Source organism: Hemitrygon akajei, chromosome 4 (assembly GCF_048418815.1).
Source record: "Hemitrygon akajei chromosome 4, sHemAka1.3, whole genome shotgun sequence".
Lineage (NCBI taxonomy): Eukaryota > Metazoa > Chordata > Chondrichthyes > Myliobatiformes > Dasyatidae > Hemitrygon > Hemitrygon akajei.
In genome coordinates, this window is record NC_133127.1 from 86,067,855 (window position 1) to 86,081,431 (window position 13,577).

General features: G+C 42.2%; 1 protein-coding gene across 2 annotated transcripts in view; it reads left to right on the forward strand.

Annotated features, from left to right (window-relative positions):
• Nucleotides 1–13,577, forward strand: part of fstl5 (follistatin-like 5) — a 793,070-nt gene that overhangs the window by 678,050 nt on the left and 101,443 nt on the right. For both annotated transcript variants that reach the window (XM_073042992.1, XM_073042993.1), the window contains exon 10: nt 2,799–2,933. In XM_073042992.1, coding sequence (XP_072899093.1) covers nt 2,799–2,933 — 135 coding nt within the window. The remainder of the gene's footprint in view (nt 1–2,798; nt 2,934–13,577) is intronic.

Here is a 13,577-nt window from a genome sequence, read left to right on the forward strand (position 1 = left end):
AGTGGTGTGATGGAGGCCACAGCTCTGGGGTAGAAGCTGTTCCTCAGCCTATTTGTTCTGGCTTTTAGTGTCCTGAACCTTTGGCTGGACGGCAGTGGGTCAAACAGGGAGTGGCCGGGGTGTGTGGTGTCTCCGGTTATGCTGATTTCTTTCCTCCTGAGTCTGTTGGAATAGATGGTGTCCAGTCCTAGGAGCTTCATCCTGACAATTTGCTGGGCCGCCTTCACCTTGCGATGCAAGTCTTGTCACTCAGCGGCTGTGCAGCTGGCACACCACACTGTGGCGCTGTTGGTCAGGATGGTTTCAATTGTGCTTCTGTAGAAGTTAAGCAACAGCTTTTGTGGGAGTTTGGCTTGTTTCAGCTTTCTGAGGACGAAGAGTCTTTGTTATGCCTTTTTTACAAGCAGTGAGGTGTTGTTGGTCCATGCCAGCTGTTTTGACAACATAACTCCAAGGAACTTTAGGTTTTCCACACTTTCCACTACCTCTCCATGTATATGGAGGGGGGGGAGGGGTGTAATCTGTCCTTTGATCTCTTGAAGTCAATGGAAGAGGTTGGTTAGTGAGTCAAAACATAGTAAGTCAAAACATAAAAATCCAGACAATGAGGTTGTGAGACTCTGGAATCAATTCCTGAAACTTAACTGTCTGACAAATCTTGCAATGGTAATATTAATAGTATTTTCATTGATATGATTTTTCTGAGGCATTTTCAGTGATGAACTCGGTCAAGTCTAATTATTGGAGTAAACTTACTGATGAAACTAATGCTTTGTATATTACAGGCCAGATATAAAATATTTGTCATCATTAGTGAAGCAACAATAGTGTTATGGAGTAAAGTGTAATTATTTTCCTATTCTTGACCTTTTATGAATATACACCAAAGCTTCTAATTTCAAGTTCACACTTTATGTTATATATGAGGTACCATAACAATACCCTTTGGAAATATTTTTTCACCTGTCTTTTTAAAAGATTAATAATCATTTAAACAGGTTTTCTAAAATGCTTCATTTATTTCTATCTGTCTTCATTATACTCTTATTAATAGCATTACAATGAAACACATAAATAAGCAACAGGAATCATCCTTTTTCCTTAAAAAAGGTTGTAATTATTGTTACTAATTCATTAATCAATAACAATCTCTGCTCAAAGTTACCATGGCATGTGAGAGAATTTTTAGAAGATTATAAGCAACTTGGGTATACACTCTCAAAAGGTTTTCTATTGCTGCGATAGAATGAAAAAAGCAGCAGTTTAGACTTGATTTTGAGATAGGTGTTGCCTGATACTTCAGTTGTGTGGATGTATTTTTGCCAAATATCACACTATGCCTGAGTGTTGTTAACCTGTTGCTGGGTGCAGGCATGGGCTACTCCATTTGTCAAAGTATTATGAATGAAATAAATATCTTGCAAACCTTAAAAAATAATCCACTTCTAACCTCACGATAGAAGGAAAGTCAAAGCTAAGGGTGCCCCCCCCCCCCACCACCAACTGCTGCAGTAATATCCTGGGGTAAGAATGAATGATTGTTGTCCGGAAACTGCTGTCACCTTCTTTTGTGTGAGGTATGACTTCAACCATTAGTGTGTTTTTGCTGTGGTGTCCTTTAACTAGTTTCACCAGAAGTTCTTGAGGCTGCACTCAATCAAATGTTACTTGGATGTCAAGGTCGGTAGCTCCCAGCTCGTCCACTGAATTCAGTACACCTATCCATGTTTTGGACTTGTGTAAGTCTGTGATGAGGTCCAGAATGGAATTATCCTGGTGAACACAAAACGACTATCCAGGAACACTTCTGAGTGAATAAATGCAGCTTAGTAGCAAATGCAGTGACGTTTTCCATTATGTAGCTGATGATTGAAATTGGACTAATTTGCTGATTTAATTTGGCCCAATTTTCTGGTCAAAATGTACCGAGGCAATTTCCTTTAGTAATTGAAAAGAGGAAATTAAAACAAAACTATAAATTATGTGAATCTGAAATTAAAAATGAGAATGGTGTAAGTACTCAGCAGGTCAGGTAGCATTTGCAGAGAGAGAAAAACAGAGTTAGGAATGCAGCATTATTGTGAAAGGTCAAAGATCAGAAATGTAAACTCCAGTTTTATCTCTACAGAGGCTGCTAACCTACTGAGATAACCTCCTGTACATCAGTGAAGCCTGACATCAATGGGGGACCACTTCATCGAGCATCTCCACTCCATCTGCCACAAATGGGACTTACTGGTGGCCTACATTTTAATTTCCATTCCCATTCCCATTCTGACATGTCAATCCATGGCCTCCTCTTGTGCCAAGATGAGGCCACTGTCAGGGTGGAGGAACAACACCTTATATTCCGCCTGAGTAGCCTCCAACCTGATGGCATGAATATCGATTTCTCCTTGGCAAGAGTTCCCAACCTGAGGTCCATGGACCCCTTGGTTAATGGTAAGGCACTGTGGCAAAAAAAAAAGGTCCGGAACCCCTGATGATACCCTTCTCTGCTTGCTACATAGCAAATTGTCAGAAGCTGCATTCAGCTAAGTTTGATCCCATTGGGAACTGTGTAAGTCCTGTTTTGCAACAGGTTTCTGGGTGTTAGTTTCTAGTGTATTTTGACCCTGTTTCCAGTGTATTTTGACCATTTTCATAATCATCTGAAAGGGCATTAGTCTTTTATGCAGTGCAGTTTTAGCATGCCAAAGTATTGAAATATCTAAAATCTAGATAGCATCTTTTAATATGATTGTACAGTAATGGAAATTATGAAAATAAATAGAGTGACATGTGATTTTCATTTGTAGCAAATGGAAGTGGAGTGCACATTAGCAATGTGCGCTATGAAGATACTGGAGCTTATACTTGCATTGCCAAGAATGACGCAGGAGTGGATGAAGACATCTCATCTCTTTTTGTGGAAGACTCAGCCAGAAAGACACGTATGTTAAACCTCTCAGCATTCCTGTGATTTTTATAATCAGCATGAATCGTGTATGTTTCCAAGACCGTGAATGGATTCTGCTGTACATGATGTTCTTGTACAAACTGAAGTGCAAAAAATTCTAACCCATATCCTGCAATATTTATACTATGAAGATAGTTTATTATTGGTAAGATTTAACAGGTGTTCATACAATGTTCCAATAAGTAAAGCTCAGCAAATATTTCCTACTGAGGTATGTTAAAAGAATGCAGATTGGAAAAATAAATAATTAGGATTGATTTCCAAATGTATTTTCATTTACTCAAAGTATACCAGAAAATGGAAGGAACCCAGAATTTAAGAAACATTGCTTACTAAAACATGATAAAGAAGCAACATTTTATATTTGGAATGATTACTACATTTTCAAAAAGTTTATTAAAGAAAGGTTTGATAATTGAATATTTTCTAATCTAGCTCCATCTGTACAATTAAGTAGACACAATATTTCAAGAGAATTATTCTATTAAATCAAGAAGATTGGACAATGAAACTTGCACAACAAGCGTCTCATTTTAAGGATGAAGAATAATGATTTCAAGGAACTGAGTGGCCAATTGGTTTAGAAAGCTTCTTTGAGACAGTCATAATTGCATTTAGTTCAATTCAGAGTTCCCAATAAAAAGGAATTAAAATGTACAGAACTATAATAGCCTGGAATCAAACCCAAATCCACTGTTTCATTGTAAATCGATGAAGATATTCCTTTGTGAAAGTTTCACTCAGAAATACATGAATATTAATTCTTTGTGGTCATTTTTATCAGTGTTACTTATCAGAATGAACTCTTGTGTTTCCAAGAAAATGAATAGATGATAAAGTGGCTTTAAAGTTATGAGCAACCACTGTACTGCCATTGTTCAGCACATTACAATGAGTTTCCAGATGCTTCAGTGCCAAGATCATATGTAGGTGCTGCTAAGTAGAGCACACTTGTTCATCTAAGGTAGGGGCTCCCAACCTTTTTTATGCCATGGACCAATAACATTTAGCAAGAGGTCCATAGACACAGGTTGGAAACCCCTAACCCCTCATGTATGTTTTTAGTATAATGCCCTGGTTAAGATCTCTACTGCTATGCTGTGAAGTACTTTTATTTTAGCAGTTTTCTGCAGAACAGTGTGTCCTGCTAGTAAGAGTGTTTTGGCTTTGGCTAAAGATAAAGAGCCATGTTGTCCAAGTTAGGAACGTTGCGTCAGCCAGTTGGGGTTGTCTTGGTACATCTTGTAACTTACAGCCCAGTGGAATGACAAGGAACATTTGAGAGGACTGGGTGAAGGACAGTGGTTTGGTTTGGGGCCTTTGGCAGGAGCTACAGAATGGGGCACAAGAGAAGATGCAGACTGCCGCTCCAAGGAGAGACCCTGTTGTAAAATGTGCTTTATGTAGATGAATAGTTCTAAGGAGGTGGTGCCAATACTCTTGAGTTGGTGCCTTTAACACAGAATGTGGGTTCAGCGTGTGAGTAAAGCGATATATCCGAATATTCCAGAAATGAGTTCCAATGCTTATGTGCACATTGGACTTGTTTAACTGTAATGGGCCCTTTTATCGTGCTTTTCTGTTAATTGTTTGATAAAATTGAAAAATTGTTAAATATCCTTTCTTTATAATTTTATGCTGGTGTACATCCTGTCATTTCTTGGTGACTGATAATTATGTGTGAGCATTATTTAGACAGTATTCATGACAATCAATATTCCTTCATTGGAACATCCCAACTTTCCTGCTTCATTGAAAACCAAATCATACCAAACCTAGATGTATATAGTTTATGAAAGGTGGTGTTCTCACCGCTGAGTCACGTGGCTGTTAGCAAATTTAGTTAAAGAAACAAGTTTGCAAACAAGCCCCAATGAGAGGGTTGCATTAGTTCTTACCCCCAACCCAGGGTATAGTTCTTATTTACCCCTCGTGTATGTTCTTTGTTTTACTTTTAGCGAGATGTGCAAGTGTCACAGTGGCATAATGACATATGCCATGCATGTATGTTTACATATGACCCATAATGAATTATTTAAATAACAAAAGAATGTTTAATCAAATAATGTATTTACAATATTACTGAAATATTAAAAATATAATGCTCCTCTCTGCTTAGCTATGAACTCCAGCTCAATATAAAATGCTTCTCAACTTGTATGTGTGTGTATGTGTATATATATATATATACTCTCTCTCTTCCGCCCCCCTCCCCCGTTGGTTGTCCATCGAAATCCGATGGCAATGTCCACTCCTTTAACAGTGAGAGCTTTGATGACTATACAGTCCTATCCTGGACTCACAAGTTCTATTGCAGATGGGACATGTATATGTGGTAGTGATGGCAACCATGGCTGCATTTCTCCTGGCTCTCTTCTGCTGTCTTCTGGTTGTTCTTTCCATCTCCAGAATACGAACCCATCCCTACACAGCTGTCGCCAAGTGTTACGGTCAGCAGCAACATCCTCCAGGTCCTCGGGTCTGATCTTGCACTTCCTTAAAGCATTCTTCATCTGATCCTTATAGCGTTTCTTCGGCCCTCCAGCTGAGCATCGACCATGATGTAACTGGCCGTATAACACTCTGCGGGGTAGCTGACATGGGGGCATCCTTATCACGTGCCCCAGCCACTGCAGCTGACGCTGGGTGATCATGGCCTCAATACTTCTGCAGTTGGACTTTACAAGTATTTCAGTGTGAGGCACCCGCTCACGCCAGGTAATTCCCAGGATGCGCTGAAGGCAGCTTCTGTGGAAGCGCTCCAAGGACTTGATGTGATGGCTGTAGGTTACCCAAGCTACACAGCTATAAAGGAGGGTGGTGACACAAACCGCTTGGTGTACAACAACCTTTGTGGAGGGACGGAGGCTCCTGTTCTGAAAGACTCTATGTTGAAGTCTCCCAAAGGCAGCTGATGCCTGTTTAATGAGGCTCTGGATGTTGTTGTCAATGCCGCTATCCTCAGAGAGAATGCTCCCCAGATATTTGAAGATGGCACTACTGACAGCTTTTCATCACCAACAGTGAAGGCAGGTAGGGTGGGTGGGACACTGGTACTCCATTGACAAACCACTTCTGTCTTGGTGGTATTGACGGTCAGCCCCATACTGCCGTATGCTCTCACCGCCACAGCAAGGACAGTCTGAAGATCCTCCGGAGTCTGGGCCACAAGAGCACAGTCGTCTGCATACTGCAGCTCCAGAATCCACTCTCTATGGAGTTTGGTGGTTGCGTGGAGCCTCCTGATGTTAAAGAGGTTGCCATCTAATCTGACGTCCACTGCCACACCGCTGCTGTCTTCAATCTCATTGTGGAGAAGCTTGGTAACACACAGGAGGAAGATGTTAAAGAGCACTGGCGCTAGTACACACCCCTGCCTCAACCCTGTGCTTACAAGGAAGGGCTCAGACTCTTGTCCTCCTGTGGTCACCCGAGCAGTCATCCCATCGTGGAACTGGCGGAGGATGTTAACAAATTTATTGGGACAGCCAAACCGGAGGAGGACATCCCATAAGAGCTCTCTTTGCACAGTGTCGAGTGCTTTGGAGAGGTTGACAAAGGCCATAAACAGGTCCTGATGTTGCTCCCAGCAATTTTTCTGAAGCTGCTGGGCTGTGAAGATCATGTCGATCATACTCCTAGTCTTCCTAAATCCACACTGCGATTCAGGCAGCATCGACTCAATGACGTACAAAAAAGGATCCTGACGAAGGGTCTCGACCCGAAACATTGACTGCTCCTTTCAACGGATGCTGCCCAACCTGCTGAGTTCATCCAGCTTTTTTGTACGTCTTGATTTGACCACAGCATCTGCAGTATACTTTGTATTGACTCAGTGATGTTGCTGATAAGCCTCTGAAGCATCAACCTTAGCCAGGACCTTTCTAGCAACAGAAAGGAGAGATATGCCCCTACTATTGCCGCAGATGGCCTTGTCACCCTTGTTCTTACAAATGACAATGATGTTTGCATTTCTCCATTGATGTGGGATGTTCTCGTCAGTCCAGGCCTTGGTAATGTACTGGTAGAGGGTGCACATACACATGTACCCTCCGTTCTTCAGTAACTCGGCAGGGATATTGTCAGTGCCAGGGGACTTGTTGTTCTTAAGGGAATGGACAGCTGATGGAAACTCCTGGAAGGTTGGTGGTAGACTGAGGTCGTGGATAGGAGGAAGCTCAGGCAGTTCGTCCAGGATGGTGGGGTCTGCGTCAGAATCCTGATTAAGCAGGGTGTTAAAATGCTCAGCCCACCTCAGCAGAATGGTATTCTGATTCTTCAGAAATGTTAGGCCATCTGCTGTTTTCAGAGGAGTAACGCATCGATTTATTGGGCCGTAGATGGTTTTGACAGCATTGTAAAAAATCATGCATGTCATTATTATTGGCAAAGGACTGGATTTCATGTGCCTTTTCAGCCCACTGCTCATTTGGTATGGCCCGTGTTGCCTTTTGCGCTTTCCCCCGAGCTGCCTGCCAATGCTGCCTGATGCCGGTGGATGAAGGGTTATCTAAAGCCCCGGTGTGCTTTGTGCATGTCCTTAAGCAAGTTGTGGATGGCGTCTGAGTTATCGTCAAACCAGTCTTGGTGGTTCCTGCTCTTATGGCCGATGGATTGGGCTGCTGCCTCTTAGAGCACAGAGCTGATATAGGTCCACTGTTGTTCCATGGTATCTCAGACAAGGTTCCAGCTCACTCAGTTTCTCAGCTAGGATGCGTCGAAACTCACTTCTTGCTTCTGTGTTTCTCAGGCGGTTGCAATTTAGCTGCTTTTTATTGGGCTTTTGCAGCGGCGGGGGGGGGGGTGGGGGGGTGCACTTTCATATGGAGCTTGGCCTCAATCATACGATGGTCAGTCCAGCACTCTGCACCTCTCATGGCACGGGTGATGAGAACATCCTTGATGTCACTATGTCTCACAATGATGAAGTTGATCATGTGCCAATGTTTAGAGCAAGGGTGCATCCATGAAGTATTATATTTTGCCTTCTGCTGGAAGATGGTGTTGGTTATGGTGATGTTATGCTCAGAGCAAAGAGTAAGCAGCCACATGCCATTTGCATTCACATTGCCAATACCATGCCTACCTAGCACTCCACTCCATATCCTGTTGTTCTGTCCCACTATAGCGTTGAAGTCCACAAGCAAAAGGATCTTATCATTTTTAGGGATCCGGCAAAGAGCTTCATCCAATGTCTGATAAAAGCATTCCTTGGTCTCATTCTCAGGTGGCAAAGCTGATGCGTAGGCACTGAGAAGCGTGGCATAACATTTCTTTGCCAGGGGGATACGGAGGGTCATTAGTCTTTCACTAATGCCAACAGGTGTTTCTGTGAGACTTGGTAGAAAGGTGTTCTTGATGGCCAATCCTACTCTGTGGAGATGTTGTCCACCTGGGGGGAAACTATACCAGAAGAAGGTGTAACCCATCCTTTCCTCTGGTAAAGAGCCTTCACCCAGGAGCCTCGTCTCACTCGAGGCAGCAATGTCGATGTGGTAGCGCCTCAGCTCAGCAGCGATCAAGGCTGTTATCCGGTGAGGTCTGACAGAGATGCCATACGAGTCCAGGAGAGTCCTTACATTCCATGTTGCCAGTTTTAGGTTGTATTGTTTCTTATTTCGACCGCAATAGTGGAATAGCCCGACAGGTGTGGTAACCTATCCAGGTGAGTGATTGAATGCGCAATCTTTAGGCCACCTTTTCTAGGCCTTTCCCCAGTTGGGGTGAGCAGTGCGGTCCCTAAATAGGGCTGCTCAGTCGCACAGGGGACTGCGGAAAACAGCTGCCACTCAGTCCCAGCTGCTAGTGACAAAATACCCTGTGCTGCTGCCATTCAGGGTTCTGACTAGGAGCTCCCAGTCCATTTGTACCTGCTCCCATTGCCAGACACCTCATCGCAGTCAGACTTTGACCATATGTAAGGTCCAGGTGTTGTTCACCGTGGTCAGAGGTGGAGACCTGCACAAGGAAGATATTAAAGTGTCCCAGGGGGTGCGCCATCCCCAGTAGCACTACCTTCACCATGATGAGCTAAGTCCCAGTGGCAAGGGTGAACCCAGGAGAACCGGTCCCACATCTTGGCTGCAGGAGGCTGCTGGGTCCTTGGTCTGTTAAGGCCCGCCTATTGCGCGTCGCCAGCGCATTGCTTTTCTGTTGGGGTATGCTCCCTTAGCCTTGTCTCAACAGACTTACCACAAGGCAGTGGGGCTATTCACCCACAGCTGGAACAGTGGTTGATGGGCGCCAGGGCATGTCCACACAGTGGTGGGCCTGCACGCCATATCTCTGGGGCCCACTGCTGCTCCGAGATCCCCTGTAGTTTAGCCTGGGACTATAAGATACCCAGTTTACGTGTGTGGCCCTGAGGAGGCACTGCAGAAGTCTTGGTGGCGGAGAGGCTCTGTACTGGCAGGAGGAGGCTTACACACTCAGCTCCTCTTTTCACCCTCTGTTGAGAAGGTTAGCCAGCGGCAATAGCTGTAAGCAGAGAGTAGCAAGCAGAGAGCACTATGTGGCATACAGCATGCAACATGCACTGACTACAAGCACCACTACACTACTGCACTAGACTCTTCACACACATCCTGTGAGCAAACACACACACACACACACACACACACACACACACACACACACACACACACACACACACACACACACACACACACACACACACACACACACACACACACACACACACACACACACACACACACACACACACAATCTTTCAGTGCCTCATTAAGCCTGTCATGGACCTGACAATGCTCAACAGCTAATTCCATTCAGCTATGTACAGTGAAATGTATCTTCCTTTTGATTTTACCTATAAAATCAATGGCATTCAGCAGTCAGCAATGGTTTCAGTTCTAAGTGTTCCTGCATGACTTTCATGATATCAGCAAAGCTCATTTTGGTGAGTTTTGTTGGACCAGACAAATTCCTAAGCAACTGTATGCTTTTCCATGGAATGCATTCAGCACAACTGATTTTTTGTTTTTCATTGGCTACTCAATTTGTTTTTTTAAAAAATCTGTTCAATTTCTTCTGTATACAAAATCCAGTTAGCTCTTGTGCAATCAATCAGAACCATTTCTGTGTTTCTTTTAATCTATGATTATTATCACCCAGTACTTTCAGTTTATAAATCTGTGGATTTGTCCATTTTCTGCCTGCTTTAAAGTCAAACATCTCTGTCTCCTCCCAACGAAGCACTCGCTGAACTATTTTCTTTCTTGACCATTTCTCAGTGTGCTTTTCTTTAACTTGAATGTCTTGTTGTACTTCGACAAGTCTATAGTCATCTTGGATTCATTTAAAACTCCGCCGACATTGCTGTTATATTTTATAACTCCAAAACACAAAAAACTAACAAAAAAGAAAAAAACATGGAGCAGGGATAACTCGTATGCATTCTTAGTTTTACTTTAAGCGAGACAAGAGTAGATGACTTGGCTTTGTGATTACGTATGCCATGCATGTATATTTGCATATAACTCATTATAAATTATTTAAACAACAAAGATTGCTTGATCAAATACTATATTTGCAATATTACTTAAATATTATTAACAAATATTAAATACACAGCAGAGAAAGGTAGTGAAGAGAAGTTGGGAGGAGGGTAAGTGAGAGAGGTAATTGAGAAAGAGGTAGAGAAAGGGAGGAGACAGGGGTGATGTAGAGAGATGGGAAGGAAGTGTGTGGGAAGGAGAGGGCAAGTGCTGGAGTGAGAATAGGGGTAAATAGAAGAGAAATAGGAGAGATGGGAGTAAAGAAAGGAGTAAATAGAAGTGGACTAGGAGAAGAAAGGGGTCAGAGAATGAGGGAGGGAGGGATGGAGGGAGCTTTCATGTTGTGGAACAAGGTTGGTGGGAAAGAGGTTGAAATAGAGGGGATGGAGTGAAGAAGGGAAGTGGGAGTGAGAGAAGGAAATGGAGAATATGTGATTATCGGGCAAGGGAGAGCAATGAGAGTAGGAGCAAGGAGGGTCTTGCAACAATGGTATGAGAGATGATTGGGGTGATGTTACATTGGTGCTGCTTGGATTACACTAATATATTAACTGTATTTGTGAAGGAAGCAAATGAAACTAATTTCTACAAACTTCTGTTCATCAACTATTCAAAATTCAGTATTTATTTTTCCCATTATTTTGCATTATTCATGTATTTCAGAATTTACTTTTCAATTCATAAACAAATTTCTTAGGGGTTGGAAGCAATCTATGCAGAGTTGTATACTCTTGTGTGTAAGGGGCTTAAAATGCGTTGGCCAAACTCAACAGAAACTGACAAGGTATCACTCATCAGGAAGTCACAAGCTATGACCATGGCTCCTACACCTCCTATTTTCACAAAGAAGGTAAAAACAACCTTTTGGGCTCTGTTTTGGCTGTTGTCCTTTCCTTGCTGGGTTGATCACATGGGAAATAGATCGGAGTCAAGCTGCTGGGTAAAAGTTCTGTCTTATCCTAATGGTGTACTGAGCAACATGCATCTGTGAAAACGGACTCGGTTGTTTTTGACCTGAAGCACCATGTTAAAATCAGCAGAGTCAGTGGGCTCTTGCTGATGTTAGGACAGGATATTAACCATGGACGTTTTCAAAGTCTGTCCTTTTGATTTCTTAAAAATGCAAGATGGCTCAGATAGAATGCATAAGACTGAGAAATATTTGGTGCTGTATATCACTCAGGTGTAAATATTGGAAGGTCATCAGGGAGGGCTGGTGTTTCATGTTTACATCTAATATTGCTGCAATAATAGGACACGTCCATGGCAGAGTAGATTTCTATTAGCATTCCTCACCGAATGCTGGCTGTCAATCAAAGTCTGTGTTTTTTGTAGGAACAAACATTAAAGTGATAGGCAGATAAGTACAGAAACAAGCTCTTTAGCCTACTGAGTCCACACTCTCACTTAGACTATGCCAGTACTAATCGAGTTTTATTCTCCTCACTTCTCCTTCTCCCTACCACACGATGCCATTGTCCTTCCCTCTGTGCCCCAGCTCCCACCACCACCATCAAATTCTACCACTCACTAGGAACAAGTTATGTTGGCCAATTAATGTTTTAACCTACATGGCTTTGGCTATGGGTAAAAACCTGGAACACATGGGGGGGAGATCTATGTGGTCACAGTGGGACAATTTGAACTTGACACTGATTGTGCAGGTGATCAGGATCGAATCCATCTCCCTGGAGCTGTGAGACAGGAACTCTATTAACAGAATCACTGTGCCCCCACTGACTGCACCTACAGGACTGTGGTTCGCTGAGGCATTCGTATCACATCAAAACTGAATTGTAAATCAAATTATATTAATTATGTTAAACTAATGCTACCAAAAATAGTGGAACCTATAGAAATATTGTCTTGAATATTCTATATTGGTAGTGCAAAACATCTTTAAAATATATATCCAAACTGAAAGAAATGAAATGCTTCCATGGTTACTTCACGAGTAATAGCTGTACAGCCCTTGAGAATGTTCATTGTGTGAATTAATAGAGCTTTATTGTAGATGCTTTAAGAGATCTGGTACAGCCCTAGAGTTTCTGTAAGGAGAAAAAGTACCACTTCAGAACCACTCCTGTCGAAACCTAAATGTTTTAATGAACACTATAGCAATCAATGTTTAATAACTCTGTGAAAAATGAATGAAAGGTTATTTCCATAAAACAGACCGAGTTCACTATCCATTTCATAGTGCAAAGGCAACAGAATTATAGCTGATAGGTGCAGGAAACCATGTGTTCCTTTTGCGCTGTTGTTTCTTCATCTCTATGAAGGTTAAAGGATTTATTTGCCTTTGCAACAAACCCAGTTCTTTATTTATTGTAGACAAAGTATGATGAATTTAATTAACCAGGCACAGGTTTGTTTTCCTCTGTGTTTGGGGAGTAAACAACTTCCAGGGAAAAGTGAGTAGATTAGATTGCTGGAATAAAGTTGATCTGATTTCCTGATCTGCTTGAGACATAGATGTGTTTGTTCCCATCCTGTGTCTTGCTGCAGCATCCAAGCAGGCACGAGAGATTAATTTCAAGAATATGTTCATCTTGGGAGTAAAAGTGATAAATATATTTATAAGCTAAGATGAAGATTACTTTAAAATAATTGGGAATGTAAGCAATTGCATGGAGTAACCAGTCTGATATTTAAATTATCTTGACTTCAGTTTCCCAAAAGCAGATAAAAATTCAGATAAATGACATTCTTCATTAACCAAACATTTAAATGAACACTTGAAAAATTATGTGCTATTCAATCCTCAATTTTTATTCTTGGAAAAGTTATTTTTAATTCATTTTTTTCCGGATGCAGGTGGTGCTTGCTAGACCACCCTCACTCTCTCTGCTAATCCCATGGAAACAGATACTGAAACAAATGAACACAAGAAAATCTAAGTAGAAGTAGGCCATCCAGCCTCTCAAACTTTTCCCACAGTTCAATGCAGATCTATGCCAACTTGCTCATCCAATGGAAACAGACGGGCCTCACTCCATCTCCCTATCACATGGAAACAGGAAGGAGCTCAATCCAGCTGCTCATTCCTTTGACCTAGGGGCATCAATAGGACTCCGCCTAAAAACGTGAAATCAATAATGTTT